Raw genomic sequence first — 18049 nt, 5'->3', positions numbered from 1 at the left:
ATGTAAAGATGGTATATTGCTCAATAAACGTTGGAAAATCTAAATTACATTTTCTTCACCATTAAAACAAATGTGTGCTGCATTTTGTGGAGTAAAACGATGACTGTGGCATCAGATGCATGATGCATTGTCTTGCTAAATCCAAAAGATGGTGCTGTTTTTCTTTAATAAAAGTAGTCAAAGCAGTACATTGAGTTTAAAAAAGAAAATACACTCTCTTAATTCATTCAAAATTCAAGTCATAAAACATGTTTTGCCCACCTTTATTTGCATATAGGACCCAACAAAAACTTCATATATCTTTCTTTTCCCTGAAGTACTACGGATGTCATTTGCCAGGCTCTATTCCTCCCTAATTGACGTTCTTAGTACAAAACAATTTTCACTTGTTATAACACCAGTACTTCATCAAAGGGCCAATAACATATTACCAGATATTCTGGACTGGCTCATCCACAATAGACAGCAAGATGGCTTTTGGAGTGTTCTCGAAAAGTGCTGCCCTGTTCTGCGTTTGTCCCTTTTTGACCCAGTGGCCATAAATCTTGAAGGCACATGCGTCAATGATCTTGCGGAGGGGCTTGAACGCATACGGGTCACTCTGGATCACCTCCTTGGTGATAGGCTTAACTCTACGGTAGTTGCAGTAGATGCGCATAGTCGCGAGGACTGTGAGACAAATAACCTAATGGAAAAGCGACAATTATTAATGTAATGATGACATCAGATTGTTTTTAAGTGACAATTACAATGTAATGTCCTACAATTATGTAAAAAATACAAAATAAAAATCACCTTGAATTTTCCGAATGGGCTTAGTTGTCTGACTTCATCTACCCTATACTGAGAGAAGAATGGATGGTTGAGTACATCGATGGCTGTATACCGCTGTCTTGGGTCCACCACAAGCATCCGAGAGATCTGAAAAAAAACACCCAAATAATTATGATATGAGATAATTTAAACAGAATGTATCAAAACAACTGAGCAATTAAAAGACTAACCAAATCTTTGACTGTGTCAGAGCGGTCCTCCCATTCAGGGGATGAAAAACTGTAATCTCCCGCTAAAATCATACGCAGCATCAACATCTGTTTCCGGTGCCAAAATGGTGGAGAACCAGCTAACAGAGTATACATTATCACGCCTGCACTCCATCTGCACACATAAACCAGACAACAGGCACCGTGTCAGAATGCATTTAAGATCGCAGGAGTTTTCATATCACTTACATGGACACTTGTGTATAAAACCTCTTGATAGTGATGTAGTAGCACAAAGGCATCTATAGTCCACTACCCCAGTCATCAGAAATATCACTAAAAGCACCTAAGATTATAATACTCACGGTTTTGTTGTTTGTTTTGATATTTGGAATTGGGAATCTCACATGTCCACAGCTGTTCCGTATCCCTCATGGCTAGAGTCCATGGAGCATTGGATGATCTCAGGGGCAAGATATACAGGAGTTCCACACACCTCTGCATATGAAGGAAAGATCATTTTGCATTAATAAGTTTATAAAATCATCCTGTTTGAGGTTGTGCTTGAGTTCTTGGAACCTTTAAGCTTCTCTCCTGCTTGGGTTTGCACGGCAAAGCCAAAATCTGTCAATTTGATGTTCATCTCGTCATCTAAAAGAATGTTTTCGGGCTTGAGATCTCGATGAACTATGTTCTGGTTGTGGAGAAAGTGGACTACATCTAGCAGAGCGCGCATGATGTTTCTACAAGGGATACACACACAAAAAAAAAACTCAATTATTATCACTTATTTTGGTTAAAGTATTGGAGTATGGTGGTTTTTAGATGAGTTAAATTGCCTAGTTACCTTGTTTCTTTCTCACTCAGTGTTACTTTCTCTGTGAGGTAGTCAAAAAGTTCTCCCCTTTTCATCCTTGGATTAAGAAAAAGAAATTTAACACAAGAATTCATCAATATTTTGTGAAGAAAAATGATCCCCAGAATACTTACAAGTCAAAAACCAGGAAGAAGAAGACATTGGATTCGTAGCAATCTTTTAGCTGTACTGCAGAGAAATGTGTCAAACACAAGAGACATGGAAGATTGGTGGGAGGGACAACAAGCCATGAATGAGGTCTTACATTAATTTAAAATAGGCTTACTAATATTCTCTTGTCCAAAGACTTTCTTGAGGATATCAATTTCTTTCATTGTAGAGTCCCGGATTTCCTCGATTTCCTCTGGGCTCATCTTGTCTGAGGGGGTGATATCGATGATCTTCACAGCATATTCTTGAGATGACCGTTTGTCCACGCAGCGACGAACCACGCTGCTCACTCCCCTGAGACAAAGAAGACAGAAAAATACCTCTCAAATGTCCATAAATGTGCCATTATGTTATTTTTATTCCTATTACACTAGTAATACTAAATTGCCCATAGATAAGAGTGTGTGCACAATTGCTTGTCCATCTTCTTCTGCCCTGCAATTGGTTGACCATCAATTCAACATGGTGCACGTATTTAGCTGGGACAGGCTCCAGCACCCCGCGTGGATAAGCGATTCGGAAAATGAATGAAAAATATGTAAATAACACCAGGGAAAATTCATGAATAGAACTGGATTGGTAGACTTTCTTTAAAGACAAATTAAAGTTTGCTCAAAATGTATTTACCTTCCCAAAATCTCCTTGGGCTCATAGTTGTCGTAGAATTCCTTGGCGCCCACCCAATCAGGGATCTCCTCTTCTTTGGTCATAATGAAATTATTGACCAAGCAGCTCTATTCTTCAACACTGATGGGAGGTAGGGAGAATCAAATGTCATCACACAAATCTACAATGTTTGTATTCAAAATATGTGGCTTGCAAAAGATTATTTTGAACCAGCAAAGCCCAATGGCAATCTGCTTCTAATGGGCTAAGGTAATGTGATCAGTGTTGAATAAGCTCATAATGCAGGTCAGAAATATAATGTAATGAGCACTCTAGTAAATAGATGTTGTAATGTATGTCTATTGTTGTGCTGACAAAGCATGTATTCAAGAAATGTTGACAACTTATCTATGTATATACTTATTTATTTATTAGTTATCATTATTATTTATGGTTGTTTATTTGTGCACTTCATGATAAAGCTTTAAATCTCATTATACTTGTATAATGACTATAAAAGCATTCAATTCAAGAAATTGAAGATATGATTGACTCCATTGGGGGAACCCTATCAATTAAAATAAAGAAAACAATACAGTATTGGAATTGTGAATGCAATTAAGTATGAAACCTTTCTACATTCTAAAAGAAAAGGAAGATGCAATGCTTTTATCTCCCATTACTCTCTATTTCGTCCTCTGCTTCTTCTTGATTGAAATGCTTTAAATTTAGATGACAAGGTCCGTGTCCATGAAGCTTTCAAAGGTTGTCCCCTCTTGCTAAGCGATATTTGATCTGACAAATTTGACTGAAAGGAAGGAAAGTGGACGATCCACTTACCCCGTTTCGTCTCGCTCTGTCCCTACTGCCACAGATTATCCATCATCGAGAGGAAGACGACGATCAACGGCATACACAGCCACAAAGTTTGCAGCTTGCCTGCCATGACAGGAACTCAAATGTCAAGACGCCAAAAATAAACAGCAGCTTCCAACCCGACCACTGCCACGGACAGTATCCGCTTCCAAAAATAACCTTATCAAGACTGTCATGACCTTTGATTACTCACAATGTCCAATCAAGTGTTGGAAATTGGCAGGAATTCATTAAAATGCAAAATCTTCTCTAACTTTGGATGTTGTTTCCTCATTCCTGGATTGCACTCAACATTTGTGTAAGAATAGCTTGCGGTGAGAAAGTGACTTTACTACTCATTTGCCTGATATTCTAACAGGGCCTTCTTCATGTCTCAAATCTCTTCTAAAAAATATCAGAGGAGGAATTACTCTTTTGTGTGTGGATGGCCTTAGAATAGATGAGGCAGCCGTTGAAGTTAAAATGTTACCTAAATTTAAAGATGTGTAAAGAGAAACAACAATAAACTTGTTATAGGATGCTGTGACTTTATGTTAAGTATCAATCAAGACCAGACCATTACATAGTGGAGCAGTTTGGTTATACAACAGATAGAATACCTCTGGTTGCGCAAAAAAAATGGTATCATCATGATTTTCCATCCCTTTGTTATTGGGATTTTGTTGTAATTCTTTTTTCCAATTACATCCAGATTTTTATTTGTTCATAAACTGCAGAAATACTACTTTTGATAGAAATCATCTTGATAAGAGGACACATTTTCCAAGTTGAAAGCATTTCTTTTGTTACTCTAGGCTGAATTATACTGTCTCCATCAGCATAACATTGATTCAATTTTAGTTCACTCACTTACATAAATGATAATGACTGACAAAAGGTTGAAATCTTGTTTCCACTTCATAATCCAAGAGTTGTTTTTATTTGAAGCATCACATTGTTTGCATGCAGTAAGTCTAATGATCTGGAAAAAAAAAGCCCTATCTAGAACAAGAATTGACAAAGCAAACTAAACAAATTCAAAAATATATACTTATCCATCAACATGTGATTAGTTGCTGTCTCCTAATGATTGAACAAACCGATATAGACTGTAGATAATTAGCTGTTTTTGTCGATCTCTTGATAATTAGTTCACATTGATGTCTGGCAAAGAAGAGTCTGTGCCAGTCTATTTGAGATTTCTGGATGGAATTCAAGATAAACCTGTGGATTAAACAAAAAACAGTTTAGAGATTAAACCACACAACTGTACTCCATCGATACTGGAATATGAAAAAAATCTAAACTTACAACTAGCTACTGTTATTTATGCAGTATTGTTGAATGAGGTCCTTTCATATTTACCATTAGCAAACTTGCACTGCTTGAGCACCTCGCTGAAGCCCTCGCAGAGTTTAAAATCACTTTGGGACTGAGCGCAGTCAACAAATTGTTTGAGCTCATAGGAACAAGCTTGCTGCTGGGGGTTAGGTTGCTGGTAAGGGGACTGTTGCTGATAGGGTTGGGGCTGGTGGGGCTCCTGATGCAAACATAAGCACATCAGAGATGACATCACATTCAATTCAACAGGATTCATAAAATGAAGTTGAATCTCAAAATTAAAGACATTTTGATTCCATAGAAAAGTCTTACATTTGACCTGCAAGTAACACATGAGCTTTACCAATATCAATATATATAGGAAAGCCTACAACTATACATCAGCATATTCTATGGCTGATTATTCAAGACTGTATATGAAGAGAAGTTTATGGACCTGGTATGTGACATCTGGGCGTGCAGGCTCTGAGCTTCCCCCACTGAAGGCTCCTGTCATCGCGTGGCCAAGGGTATGCCCGACAGCAGAACCCACTGCTACCCCGGCAGCAGTAGTCGCCATCTGGGCAAACATACCGGGCTGCCTAGGTGCTGCAGCCGGTGCAGCCAAGGCGGTCGGAGGCGCTTGCATTGGTACAGGCGCGTGGGCAGGACGGGGCGGAGGGGGTGGTGGTGCCCGGCTGATGGAAGATTAACAGAAAATGGTCAAACAATTTCATCTGAACTATGGTATCATAATGACAAGAAACTTCTAGAAAGATGGAAATTAGGCTGAAATTTTACATTTACATAAATATGTTCATTAATATGGCTGTTCCTTATTAAATAAATTAAACTCAATATCAAGTAGTGGATAACATCAAATACGATTACCAAACAGGGATTAGTAAACAAGATCTAGCAAGTGTTTTCTCCAGTATAACTTTTAAAACTTGCATGACTGTTGCAGATATTCTAAATTAAGAAAAGAAATAACACTTTTGTCAATTGAGTAACTGTACAGCGATTGCTAGGGAATTTGGTCTGACCAACGACATGACCTTGATGGGACAGTTGTTTCAATGTGACAAAAAGAGAAACAAATTACTGCCAAAATGAATAATTTGAGAATTCTACAACTAATAAACGATGGTTAAAATAAAATGTTTCACCCAATAGTATACACAGCGGTCCAAGGGCACGTTTGCTTATCTGACGCAACTGTCACGTTTTGTAATAGAATTCCCCAACTTCAAATGTTATACCTTGCTGGAGAGGGCATCCTCGATGTTCTGCTTCTGCTTCCTCGTGGCATGATGTCAAAACTTAAAGTTCTTCTTCCAAAATGTGTTGTCTGGTGTAAAATCTGAGCTCGCTACTGCGGCTAATGCTTTTATCAAGTGACTAGCGACCTTTAGCTATTCCGGAACCTTCTGTGTTACATCAGTTATCTCCCGGGTAACTTCCGCTGGTGTTGGACAAGTGGATTTAAAAAAAAAAAACATTACGCATTAGGTTTTCGGGGTTACCACAATGGAGCGAGTGGTCAGCGCGTCAGCACCACAGCTCTGGGGTTCTGGGTTCAAATCCAGGTCACATCCACCTCTGTGGACTTTCCATGTTGTGCATAGGTTGTCAGGGTGTCCCCTGCCTCTAGCCTGAAAGTCAGTTAGGGTTGGCTCCAGCACCCCCTGCAACCCTAATGAGGATAAAACGGGTTAGAAAATGAGATGAGATTTTCGGAGGAATATTTTTAATGATACAAATCTGGTAAACATCTTAAGCATCTCTACATTATCATTTGCAACTAAAATGATAAATAACAAAGAAATGCCTTTGTTTAGCTTCAGGGTTCATAAATTTAACTGAGTGAAAACTGAATACAAAAATCAGACAACCCCAAATTACACCCCCAAAAAATGGGGTCATCCACCTGCACACTGCAGACATTGACCAAATGATTGAAAAAATAAAGTACCAGGCATACCATTCCTTAGAATTAACTGCAAATATGATTCTTTAATAATATTTTAGCTTTTCCACAAAGAAAAAATTAATGCTGCAAGATAGATAGGGGCACATACTAATCCCTTTTCCCTCTCCTCTTTTTATTTGGATTTTTATGCCATTGCTGACGTCCACCACCATGATCAGATCGTCGCTTTTCCCAGGCAGGCATGGGTGCTTCCATTTCTCCTGGTCGTCCTCCGCGGTCCGGTACGTGGCCCATCATTTTCTAGTCAGCATAGGAAAGTTATGAAGCTTTATTTTCAATTCCAAAGATACCATTGCTAGTGGTTTTACCTTGTACACATTTGTACTGGTTCCAGCTTTGATTGGCTCAATGCAGGACTGATCCTCTCTGGCAGCCAGTAGAAGCGGGAGAGACACTCTGGACAAAACAGTGATGGATGCAAAGGGAGGGACCGAGGCAATTGCTTCACTACGTTCCTGTAAAGGGATTTTTTCCTCATAAGAATAATTCATGTCATTTCCCTTTATTTTGAACTAAGAGATTCATACCTTTTGTTTTTCTCCCCATGCAAACGACTCAAGTGAAACCTGAAAGCGTTTGACCATCATTTGCTGTCGACAGCTGTAGTCATGGGTTAGGACTCGATTGATCTTTTCCAGCTGAATCTATGGAGCACAGAAATTAAGATTATAATTTTTTCTTCAGGATAATGACAGAAAAAAACTGCAGAATTCACACTTTGCATACCCACTGCTCTGTATTGAGACTGGTGTTCAGAAGCGGCTTTGTCATGACTTCACCAGGAAGACGAGCAACTTGTAACTCCGCCTGCATTGTAGTATACAACTATTATCTTTGCAGTCTGCAATGGTTCACATAAAAACTTTCTTCGGGGCATCGGCTCACTTTATGCAGCACATCGAGATACTGAGAGGATGCATCCAAGTTGAGAGCGTGAAGCACTAATAACCACTCTGCCTGCAGCTCAGCCTCCCACAGCTCATTCTTTGCATAGTTGCCTTCTTGTTCCGGAGAAAATGTTGTCATTTCCTCCACTCTCTGCTCTTTTGCGGCATCGTTACCAGCAGGTTTATCTTCAGAATGAAGCTCTTTATAATTGATAATATGTGCCGCTAGTAATTCTGACAGGAGGAAGTCTGCAAAGATTCAAAACATCAGTTTAGTCATTTTTCACATTTGAGTTAAGGTATGATGGCTCATTCTTTCTTACCAGTGATTTTGTTAAGGGATGTGGGCTCCAGGATCTCGGAGTCTAACCCAGTAAAAGGAGAGTGTAAATTGGACAGAATATTTCTCAGTTCTCTCACGAGCACGGCACTGTCTTTCCCAGTTGAATCTACAGTATATAAAAGAAGCTTTTTATGGGCACATTTTGGAGCAAAATTTCATATTTGTAGGTCTACTATAGGATCAGTGAGTAAGATGTTGTATGTATTGCATTGTTTGTACTTTAATATACCATGAAGTTCTGGACACAAAGACTTGAGTTGGGACGTGAGCCAGTTTAAAAGTGGGCATGGAAGTTCGTCACACAAACACTTTGACAAGCAGGAATCGATCATGTACCTGCACAGGTAATAACAAAAAGGTAATAAATATTTCATGATGGAACACGGGAAACAAATTTAAACCAAGTTTATGTTGACCATTTAGTATACACGCTGAACGACTATGGTAATTGTAAGTGATCAGAAACCAAACATAAATATTACTTACCCTAACGCCTTTATTAAAGATATGACCCCGGCATTCCGGTCCATTGCTATTGACAATAGTTTTGCTGGAAAGTTGGGAATGAAGCTTGCTCAGGAGGGCTCAGATGTTTATTTACATCACTTCCTGGTTTCATAGAAAGGATTAAAAATCGTTGAACATTGCTACCTGCTGGCTGAAGAATGAACTGACAAGAGTAGAGCAGGAATTACTAATTATGGTGAACATATTTGAGTAATAAAACTGCTAAAGCCAGAAATGTAAAACTAAAAACCATCAGGTGTCTGTAAACCAATGTTTTTTATCTATACTGGTTGCAACTTTGTCAGATTTACCGAAGAACCTCTGTTAATGAAATAACAAAAAATAGTTTAATATATATAATTATTAATAGAAATTAATCTAATTAGAAGGTTTGTTTGTGTCTGGTGGTAATCACTTATAAATGTATAAAGCTTAGTTGCATGTCATGTTCTTATTCCCCTTGTACAGCATTGTTTGCTTCATACAACTGAATACTGTAAAATATACTTTTAAACTCCAAAATGTGGAAAATGGTTACCTCAGATCAGTTTCCTGCACAACCATGACATTGATGAGAAACTAGGACAAGAGAAAATACATGGAATTCATATCAAAATCAGGAAAGGCTATCAAAACAACTCACACACTAGAGCTCATGTGTGATTGCAGGCTCCAATCTGGGACTTTACTGCCATATGTGCTGGTGCTTTGGTCTCAGTGACAACAAAGCTGTGCCATGCGTCAGGAAGCGCTATCTTTTATTCTCCTGGCTTTGCCCCATCTCAATTAAATACCCTGGGGGGTGACCTCTGACCCCTGGCAGCCTCCCTAACAATGCAAGCAGACGCTGTTCTCCCCTTGGCAGTCTTGATCATGTTTGGAAAAGCTTTGTGATTATTTGTAGCTTACTGGCCAGAAATGATATATGATGATGCTATCCTTTCTATGTGTGTATTATAATGTGCAAATTCAAAATTAAAGATGGACTTTCTTAATTGACTTGTTGTTTTCCTACTTTATGTATTAAAGAGAAAACATATGCACACACACACACACACACACACACACACACACACACACACACACACACACACACACACACACACACACACACACACACACACACACACACACACACACACACAGGTTAAGAACAGGTACAACTACAATATATACAAACCTGACACCAGGATCTCCAGCAAAATTCAAACATATTAATTTCAAAACTGTACCTATAAAGATATTAACTATTTCAATCATAATAAATCTAAAATTTGAAAAAAGGTAAGAATAAAATATTGTTAATGGCAACAAAGAGCAATTGAAATTCTAAGTTACACGATGCTTTCCTCCAAATAGACCTGCATTATCTTTAATCATTTAATGACTATATTGTTGAGATGGAAAGGACGCTTACCGTTTCTAGGTGACGCAAGCAAAGCCGACGCCCTGCGCACACACACGCACACAAAAAAGTCAGCTGCAGATGACAATTATGCAAAGCAACCCCCTCCGCCCCCCACATATGTACACCATGATCAGGTGTCATGGTACACACGCTCTTTTTGTGCGCGCATTTCGCCTAACTGCGTCTTTTCCCAATACTTTGCAATAATCAGTTAGGAGTCATGAATCGACCATGCGAATGGGCTTTGTCAGATAAGCAAATGGGCCAGTATGAGGAGCTGTTCATAGATTACGCTGAGGAGGAAATTGTCGATTACCAAGACTCTGGACAACTTGTAGTCGCTTTGAAACAAAAGGAGGAAGAGGTTATTTTGGCAGCCCAGCTGGGGAACGCGTTGCTTCTGGAAAACCGTCAACTGAAGGAACAGAGCGACAAAATACACGAGAAGTACGCAGATAGACTCGAGGTAAGATTTTTGTTTTGGAATAAAGACATGGCATATGTTATGTTTTGTCTTTTTTGCGGGGATATACTTATGTTAAACCGGGATCTCAAAGTTGACAAGGCACATGGACTCAGTTCTCGGCTTTTTTTCCTTCTTGTTTTTTAAAAAAAGACGCGGATTGTTTTATTTCATTATGATGGGTTTTAGTGTAGAAATAGGACGCGCAAATGTATGTGAAAGTCTTTTAAAAAAAGAAAAAAGAAAGAAAAAAGGGAAAAAAATGAAACGCGACACTTCTAACCTCATCAGCACTTATTTAACTAAACCTATTAAATTGTAAGTATAATTGTTTTTATAAACAATAATCATCTAACTTAATATGAATAATGTGTCTTCCATCACATTAATAGGTACGGTGTTAGTTATTATTGTGTGAGTGGTTTCAAATATTGGTGCGTTATTAAAAATAAAGGGGGGTGGGGGGATTAGATTTGAGCTGTTGCAGTATCAGCAGATTTTAAAGTTCTCGCTTCTATGAATTTGATGACTACAATCAAAAAGCACCAAATATCCATTTCCTTAATTTAATGTCGTTTTTTAAACATGAAAAGACTACAAGTTATTATCTTTCTACATTGTGTATACTAAACAACATAAATTCCTGTTAGAATAGTGGTGTTAGAAGGTCAATAAGAATTCCTGAAAGCATTCCAGTTCTATAGTTGAGCATTTCTAATCATGTCTAGCAGGGAAGAGTGAAGCATTAGTTTCTCTCCTGAAACTTCTACTCATGCAACCCAATTTCAAAAGAGTAGAAGATGACTAGATGGACAGTGAATTGACACGTTTATGATGCAATTGTTTATGCCATTCTCTAATATAGGAGCTGGAACAGAGTAATCACAAACTACGCTTAAAGTTGGAAAACTGCCAGTCTGAGTGGGAGAGTCAGGTGAACTACCTGGAGAGAGATGCGAGAGATTTGAGTACTCAGGTACAGCAGCTCACTCAAGCCCTCAGCCAAGCTGAAAGGGACAAGACACAAGCTCAGATGGATTACACTGAGAACACACAGCAACTGAAGGAGAAACTCAACACAGTGAGTACATCCCCTGCCCTAAACACACATACATACGTTGTGTGAAAGAATATTTCACTTGTGTCTACATAAAAGGCCCACAAGGTGATCCAGTAACAACACATGCAAGCTCCAAAAGGAGATAAGACAAGCACTGACTGACCCAGTCCCCCACACATTGACACTTTGTTCTTTTAAACCTCTCTGCTATCAGCTTGACACACAAGGCCATGCACACAGCTTCAGTTTTTATACCCTTACAATAACTAAAGGGCGTTTGTTTTCATTCATACTATAGGGACAGATTTAGCTGATATTCAATAGTAAGGGTGGGCATTCAAATAAATGACGAGGAAAGAAGGAAGATGAGTTGTTCATTAATCAGGCTATTGTTATTTTGTCAGATTATTTGAATGGGCTCTCTATAGATGACAATGATTTATTTAACGGTATACTTTTCAATTATTTTCTATCTCAACGAATATTCTAAACATTTTTGGAGTTATAGTGTTGATTAAATTGATGCTACCGTGTTGTTATATCTTTAATGCTGGTTTACATTACGTACTAAGTATATTTTGATGGCTGTATTATTTAGTAGTATTAATGTACACAAATGGCTTTAATATAAGGTGAGCTATATTTGCTTTTCAGGCAAACATGACCTCATGGAAAATTATCCTTAGTGGTAATATAGTTTATTCAGTGTTATACTATGTGGTCAGTTAAACATTAAGAGTTAAGATGTTAAGGATGCGGTATTTACTGAGAGGGTAATTAAAGCAGTGATGTAATTTTAGGACTTTTTATCACCTCATAACCAAGTTGATTGGACTTTGAAAACTGTGTATTGTTCAACAATCTTAAGAGTTAGTGTACATCGACACAAACTATATTCTTATGATAAAATGTAACTTGTACAGGAAAACAAAAGCAATGTTTTCTTTTTCTTTTGCTCAGTTAAAAATGAAACCAAAGTAACACCCATGTGTCAAAGTCCACAGAATAACAGACTGAACAATGTCTTTCTTAGAAGTTACTGAAGAAACTTGATCCTTCAAAGAGGAGGAAAAGGCCAATTTAGATTAAAAAAAAAACAACTTATGTTTAATGTAGAGGAAGTGGAATAGTTGATTTGTTTTGAATGAAATCTCTTGACATGACCCAGTGGTAAAGGGGTTTTTGGTGTGGCCCTTGGGTGAGTACAAACATATACTTTAGTTTGTGTGGACAGGGTAGTGCAAAAAATGGATGCAAAAATAATGTTTGCGATGTGTTTTCTCTGTAATGTTTGTATGTTATTATGCCTTTTGAACTAATCAATTAGAATAAGAGAGTTTTTGTTTTGACGACGAATTGAGTGGACGTGCATGCGTAGAGGGAGTAGCCAACCAGATGCCAACAGGAAAGCATAACTGCACTCTTCAGGAAATGTTTGTGAGAAAACAATGATGTATTACATAAAGCAGCAGTGAAGCTTTAGACAATCTTTTAAGTGTTAAAAAGTATGTGATAAAATATGACCACTCTTCTGTATACAGTGTTCTAGTAATTATTTTATTTTGCAGCCATAAAGTTAATGTCCAGTTGTGTGAGGTTTTTGTTTAGATTATGGAATTTAATAATGTATGGAGAAGAAATACAGTACATTAATCTTTCTTTTGTTTCTCTTGTTGTCGAATGTAAAAAACTCAGGACATTATCCCAAGGGAAACTAATCCTTTTTTGTCAACTCCCTTTGGGATTTAGTTGCAACTTGGTTTATCATCTGGACTACTGTATTTCACAGCTTTGCTTGTGGACTCATGATGGCCTGGGGCTTGGGGGCCATTTCATCCCTGTCTTTGTGCTTCTAACAAATTGCGTGTTCTCCCTCCACTTCACTGTGCTGATTCTCAGCGGGTCATTGCCTCTATTGTGAGATCCTCTGTGTTGATGAGACCAGCCGGTAATTGCGGCATCCCTTAGAATCAGACTTCTCTTCCGAATTGTGCTTTTGCAAGCTTAGATTTACTTATCTTCATTCTGTGCTATGTATTTTACTACACATATTACCTATTGTATGTACACAGCTGTAACTGGTGTACTATCTTGTCGTCAAATATTGCATGAGGATGTCGCTAACTTGACCAAGACCTCCTCCTCTGGTTTTTATCTATGCACTGTCATTAATCATTACATTCATACTTATTCTGTCTGTTTGTATTTATTTGTGGATCTTTTGCTATTTCTCACCACATCTTATTAATCCATCTTGAGACAAATGTTTTTTTTTGTTTGTTTTTTACATTGATGTATTGTTCCTTTGTTCTTTCTGGACAATGTTAAAGTGTTTCTTTCAATCATGAACTTAAACAGGGAACAGCATGAGGCTTCTATTGTGCTAAGGAATGCAAGCATACAAACAAAGTATTTAGAGCAGAGGGAAAGTATGGGGGCCCTGAGTACTTAAAACTTCTTTACTATTAAAAATGTGTGAGCTCATCACATAGATATAGTCAGAGGTTAAAGGACCATTTTATATCAAGTTCCACTTGTCCATTTATGCCTGCCTCCATTATAGTCCCCATCTTTGAAATAAAATAGGTCATAATGGTATCTATACAGCAAGTAATACAAATTAACTGTATTATCTTTACAGGCAATGGAGGTGGAGAGGGTCATGTCATGTGAACTGGAGAGCCTTAAACAAGATGTGACAAAAAACTCAATCCTCACCAGGGCTCAGGATGAGGAGATAATCAATGTCATGAGAGAGCAGGTAAGCAAATTTGTGATCAAATTAGGGAGCAAAAAGGATATAAATAATTTTTTTTGCATGGCTCTTGTGGAATTACATTGAAATGTTTTTACGATGAGTCTAAAAAGTTAGTACCCAATGAGTTTCTTATGAAAATTAGACCTACTCACTGATAAATAAGTATTTTTGGTTATATCAAAGGTAAGTCATATGGTTTTGTTTGTGCTGTGTATACAGGTGTTGCGCCTCACGCAACGGGAACAGGCTTTGGAAGAGCGTTTAGAGAGCGTTTGTCAGGAGAATGCTGAGCTGAAAGCCAATTTAGCCTCTTTGAATGCACGTCTGGCTATGCACGAGCAACTCCAACAGAAGTACAACCAGCAGGTATGCGTACACATTCACATGTGGATGTTTAACGGAACACTCGTGCAATATTACCAAAGGGTACGTAAAACCTTGGTCTAAGTGTTTCTCAAATGGAATCCAACACTGCAGATTATACTTAACTTCCATTAGTAAAAGGAATTCAGACTTATAGCTCCCACCCTAGCTCTAGGCAATTGAGGTTTCTGCTTATTCTAGTTTCTGAAACTTCACCTGCAGGTGTAGATTCCACTCATTCATGAAGTTTCACATTTACAAATGGTGGGAATCTGGCTTTTCAAGATTTCTGTCTTGCTAGAAAGTATCTGAGTTTAAGATAAACTGTGCCTTTGGTCTAGAGAAATTGACCCATCTATTCTATACGTCTTAGTTTTTAAAAGTTGTCTAATTCAGTTAGGAAAAGCATAAAAGCTGTTTCCACCTATGAAAATGTTCAGTTTTTTTAATACCTGAACTTTGTTTGCATTGTGTACTTCTTTTAAACTTAAATTACTACTAGAATAATTGCTCATGTGTTCAAACCAGTAACACTAATTGTGTTAAAATATTAAGATGGTGATTATTTTTCAAGTGAAATTACTTCCAAATATCAAGTGTGTGCATCATTACTATGTTCTCACTTGTTTTTATCAGCTTACTGAAGCATTGGAGGAACTCCAGGTAGCCCGGGGCCGCTCCCAGCAACTTCAAGCACAGGTGGAGGATCTTGAAGAACAGTTGTCCCTTCAAGAATCCAAAAGTGTTGGAGATGTGTCCCTGCTCTCCGAGCTGGACATGGCTGACCTAGGAGGAGTCAGTAAAGAAGAGGTATTAAAAAAACAGCATGTTCTGTACATTACTATGCATATTTAGGTTTGTTTTTCTGGTTTTTCTGGGTCCATTCACTTTGCCTTTTGTGTCTGTCATCTGAGTAACTACGCGTGGGTCATTTAATACAATCACATTGGAGTGTTTCTGTGGGGAGACACTGGTATCATATCTCCTAGCCTTTATCTTTATCTTTTCTATGTCAGGTCACCTAGGACAATGTATACTTCCTGAACTGGCTGCCACTTGTTGCAGAATAAATTAAATAGTCAAGTTCATAATATGTAACTGGTGTATGCTTTTGGATTGACTGTTAACATAATGTAATTTTACTTTTTTTAAACATAGCTAACGGAAGAAATGGGGATGATCCTTCAGATGCTGCAGCCATTGACTGAGAAAAATCCAACACGTGAAGATAAAGATGAGGAGAACCTAAAGGATGTTCTTTGCCAGCTAAAGACTGTGGCTCAAACTCTGACACAGACATCTGGCACACAGGTGGATTTAAAAAAAAATGAAAATATCAGGCCCGCAACAGGCCCAGAAATTAACCACACAGCAACCACTTACTTTGTGAAGGTTTCCTCTTATAGAAGGAAATCTGTCAGAATTCTTTATCTGCAAAATAATATCAAAAACACAGAAAAACTTATTAGGATTGAACATTGAACTGAACCAAGCAATCTTAGGCACTGCATTTTATAGCTTTATACCAACACATCTACACTGGAAGTGATCTGATCTTTTTTTTCCTGCTCCCTGCAACTTTCTACTTTGCTATTATGTAATCTGGCATTATAGTACCCTTACCTTTGTTCTCTTCATCTGAGGAATAATGGCTAATCTTTTACAATCTCAATAAATGCTTATATAAGGCTTTATTAAATGCGAGCAATATTATACTATGTGCCCATTGTCACAATATGTCCTGGTTAATATGCCAAACCTTGCATTTGCTTTGAAAATTTGATAAATAGACCTACATGTCAAAATTCCTTCTGGAAGGAAAGTTCCATCGAATGCCTTCCAATCTCTTCTTTCAATCTGTATGTAGCAGGCTCTGTTTTCACAATGAAGTGTGGGAATTAGAGCTCAGGGGATAAGTTAGGAGATCATTTGACACAGTGTTGCTGTGGGGGGTTCACATCTATGTACAAAGTACTTATTATCAAAAAGTCACTAATTGCAAGCCATTTTTTTAACAAAAAATAAGAGCGAATGAGCATATAAAGCACTAAAATGTTTTTTTTTTGCCATTCAGAAGTTGCAACAGCAGCAGGAGAATGCTGCAATGAGGCAAAAGCTGCAAAGGGTCAAAGAACAGGCAGAAGTCGCCCAACAAGCCATCAGAGACCGAGATGAAGCCATTGCCAAGTCAGTCATCTTTAAGACTAAATCTCATTAATTTCTTGAATGAATCAAAATTAACACAGCATGAATGAACTGTCTGTACATTTGTTGCAGGAAAAACCTGATGGAGGCTGAGTTGATCCGGAGTAAAAACGAAATGATGTCTCTGAACAACCAGTTGCTAGACGCTATTCAACGAAAACTGGAGCTCTCACAGGAATTGGAGGCCTGGCAGGTAAACTCCCATTTCTATTCTCACGTGGATTCCCTTGGTCTGTAAGAATATAATAAAGCTACATCCATTTAACACATTCCATGCATTGTTTGGATTAAGAGATAAGCATTTGTTTTGGAGAAGATAAGGAGCCATATATGTACCTAATTGGATTCATCTTTTCTTTCTGGATATCATTCTTCATTGGGGTTTTGTCATCGCTATTAGGACGACATACAGATTGTCATCAACCAACAGCTGAAATCGCAGCAGCAGTCGGAGCAGCTTCAAAAGAAAATCACCTCCCAAGGAATGTCGTTCTTCCGCAAGTCCACCCGGACCACTTTTTCTTGGAGTGTAGATGCCAATCAGGACAAAGCACAGCCTCCTTGGCGGGAATGGTTAAGAAGAGGAAAAGGGGCATCATATCATAAATAAACTGCGGGGCTCCCACCTACATGAGACTACAAAAAAAATAAAACTGCCACACAGACTACAAGTGAATGAGCACACTTTAAAGTTAAAGCTTCCTATACTGAGACCAATACTGGTAAAAGTGTTTTTTATTATTTCAATTCCAATTTGCTTAAGAATGTAAATATTGTTTAAATATTCTGAAGTATTTTTTTTTGTAATTGTCTGTGTTGAGACTTTATGCGGGGTATTTCACAGAAGCAGCTGGGTTCGGGTGTTTTAAATGAGGTTCAGAGAATAAGAACAAAGTAATAGTGTAGTACTTTTAAAGTTAGTTTGCCAACAGTGGCAAATGTTAATACTTCTCACAGGTTTTCAGAGAAGAACACTAAGAAAGCCATTACATTTGCACTGTATTGAATTTGTATGCATTGCATATCAATTAAATAATTTTTTATTAATTTATGTAAAAAAACATTCAATATGTCAACCTTTCTGTTTACCAATAAGAATTCCATGTGACTGCAATTAGAAGTTTTTCATAGTCATAAAGCCGAAAAACCAATAAACATTTTTAGTTTGGTTATAACTAGATTCGAGTATATTGTTGTATTTTCGAAAGTTTCATTATAATTATGAATTATTGAAGTTTTCATTCAGATTGTTCAAATGTTTCCCCTGTGCT

At 37.8% G+C, this 18049-nt stretch overlaps 4 protein-coding genes and 1 long non-coding RNA gene across 6 annotated transcripts; 1 reads left to right on the top strand and 4 right to left on the bottom strand.

The window, feature by feature from the left end:
- Positions 1 to 317: 317 nt before the first annotated feature.
- Positions 318 to 3788, bottom strand: LOC144200530 (phosphorylase b kinase gamma catalytic chain, skeletal muscle/heart isoform-like). 2 transcript variants are annotated; one of them, XM_077722746.1, is made up of 10 exons: positions 3457 to 3788; positions 2638 to 2757; positions 2126 to 2304; positions 1974 to 2028; positions 1831 to 1896; positions 1563 to 1726; positions 1391 to 1481; positions 1005 to 1158; positions 796 to 921; positions 318 to 685 (listed from the first exon to the last, which is right to left on the bottom strand). In XM_077722746.1, exons 2-10 carry the CDS (start codon positions 2718 to 2720, stop codon positions 428 to 430), a joined length of 1176 nt encoding a protein of 391 aa, XP_077578872.1. In that variant the 5' UTR covers positions 2721 to 2757; positions 3457 to 3788; the 3' UTR covers positions 318 to 427. The 2 variants fall into 2 exon arrangements, with proteins under 2 accessions (XP_077578872.1, XP_077578873.1); XM_077722747.1 differs by lacking the exon at positions 1831 to 1896.
- A 588-nt stretch (positions 3789 to 4376) lies between these two features.
- chchd2 (coiled-coil-helix-coiled-coil-helix domain containing 2) lies at positions 4377 to 6236 on the bottom strand. The gene is made up of 4 exons (XM_077722786.1): positions 6054 to 6236; positions 5249 to 5489; positions 4837 to 5011; positions 4377 to 4695 (listed from the first exon to the last, which is right to left on the bottom strand). The coding sequence occupies exons 1-4, from the start codon at positions 6101 to 6103 to the stop codon at positions 4685 to 4687; spliced, it is 477 nt and encodes a 158-aa protein (XP_077578912.1). The 5' UTR covers positions 6104 to 6236; the 3' UTR covers positions 4377 to 4684.
- A 545-nt stretch (positions 6237 to 6781) lies between these two features.
- LOC144200557 (protein FAM98C) lies at positions 6782 to 9391 on the bottom strand. Its single transcript, XM_077722785.1, has 9 exons — positions 9060 to 9391; positions 8501 to 8623; positions 8244 to 8350; positions 7995 to 8120; positions 7670 to 7920; positions 7511 to 7591; positions 7312 to 7428; positions 7093 to 7239; positions 6782 to 7024 (listed from the first exon to the last, which is right to left on the bottom strand). The coding sequence occupies exons 2-9, from the start codon at positions 8542 to 8544 to the stop codon at positions 6872 to 6874; spliced, it is 1026 nt and encodes a 341-aa protein (XP_077578911.1). The 5' UTR covers positions 8545 to 8623; positions 9060 to 9391; the 3' UTR covers positions 6782 to 6871.
- A 645-nt stretch (positions 9392 to 10036) lies between these two features.
- On the top strand, positions 10037 to 17407 carry LOC144200556 (BICD family-like cargo adapter 1). The gene is made up of 9 exons (XM_077722784.1): positions 10037 to 10395; positions 11258 to 11473; positions 14094 to 14213; positions 14430 to 14576; positions 15210 to 15383; positions 15732 to 15884; positions 16648 to 16760; positions 16851 to 16971; positions 17179 to 17407. Exons 1-9 carry the CDS (start codon positions 10150 to 10152, stop codon positions 17386 to 17388), a joined length of 1500 nt encoding a protein of 499 aa, XP_077578910.1. The 5' UTR covers positions 10037 to 10149; the 3' UTR covers positions 17389 to 17407.
- LOC144200559 (uncharacterized) lies at positions 15224 to 16444 on the bottom strand. Its single transcript, XR_013327142.1, has 3 exons — positions 16370 to 16444; positions 15957 to 16004; positions 15224 to 15359 (listed from the first exon to the last, which is right to left on the bottom strand). It is a non-coding gene; the product is annotated as an uncharacterized LOC144200559 (long non-coding RNA).
- Positions 17408 to 18049: the final 642 nt, after the last annotated feature.

Source organism: Stigmatopora nigra, chromosome 8 (genome assembly GCF_051989575.1).
Source record: "Stigmatopora nigra isolate UIUO_SnigA chromosome 8, RoL_Snig_1.1, whole genome shotgun sequence".
Taxonomy (NCBI): Eukaryota; Metazoa; Chordata; class Actinopteri; order Syngnathiformes; family Syngnathidae; genus Stigmatopora; species Stigmatopora nigra.
Note: the sequence above shows the minus strand (reverse complement) of the source record. Positions and strands in the feature narration are given on the sequence as shown.

What these genes read in the sequence shown, in the direction of transcription:
- LOC144200556 (XM_077722784.1), top strand. Translation starts at nt 10,150, where the DNA reads ATGAATCGACCATGCGAATGGGCTTTGTCAGATAAGCAAATGGGCCAG. An exon ending in TCAATGTCATGAGAGAGCAG is followed by an intron (nt 14,214 to 14,429) that starts GTAAGCAAATTT and finishes CTGTGTATACAG; the next exon opens with GTGTTGCGCCTCACGCAACG. An exon ending in AGGAATTGGAGGCCTGGCAG is followed by an intron (nt 16,972 to 17,178) that starts GTAAACTCCCAT and finishes CATCGCTATTAG; the next exon opens with GACGACATACAGATTGTCAT.
- LOC144200530 (XM_077722746.1), bottom strand. Translation starts at nt 2,720, where the DNA reads ATGACCAAAGAAGAGGAGATCCCTGATTGGGTGGGCGCCAAGGAATTC. An exon ending in CTTTGGACAAGAGAATATTA is followed by an intron (nt 2,029 to 2,125) that starts GTAAGCCTATTT and finishes ATTTCTCTGCAG; the next exon opens with TACAGCTAAAAGATTGCTAC. An exon ending in GCCCATTCGGAAAATTCAAG is followed by an intron (nt 686 to 795) that starts GTGATTTTTATT and finishes CTTTTCCATTAG; the next exon opens with GTTATTTGTCTCACAGTCCT.
- LOC144200557 (XM_077722785.1), bottom strand. Translation starts at nt 8,544, where the DNA reads ATGGACCGGAATGCCGGGGTCATATCTTTAATAAAGGCGTTAGG. An exon ending in TTTGTGTCCAGAACTTCATG is followed by an intron (nt 8,121 to 8,243) that starts GTATATTAAAGT and finishes TATATACTGTAG; the next exon opens with ATTCAACTGGGAAAGACAGT. An exon ending in ATCTCGATGTGCTGCATAAA is followed by an intron (nt 7,592 to 7,669) that starts GTGAGCCGATGC and finishes ACTACAATGCAG; the next exon opens with GCGGAGTTACAAGTTGCTCG.
- chchd2 (XM_077722786.1), bottom strand. Translation starts at nt 6,103, where the DNA reads ATGCCACGAGGAAGCAGAAGCAGAACATCGAGGATGCCCTCTCCAGCA. An exon ending in AGGATGCCCTCTCCAGCAAG is followed by an intron (nt 5,490 to 6,053) that starts GTATAACATTTG and finishes ATCTTCCATCAG; the next exon opens with CCGGGCACCACCACCCCCTC. An exon ending in GCCCAGATGTCACATACCAG is followed by an intron (nt 5,012 to 5,248) that starts GTCCATAAACTT and finishes TGTTTGCATCAG; the next exon opens with GAGCCCCACCAGCCCCAACC.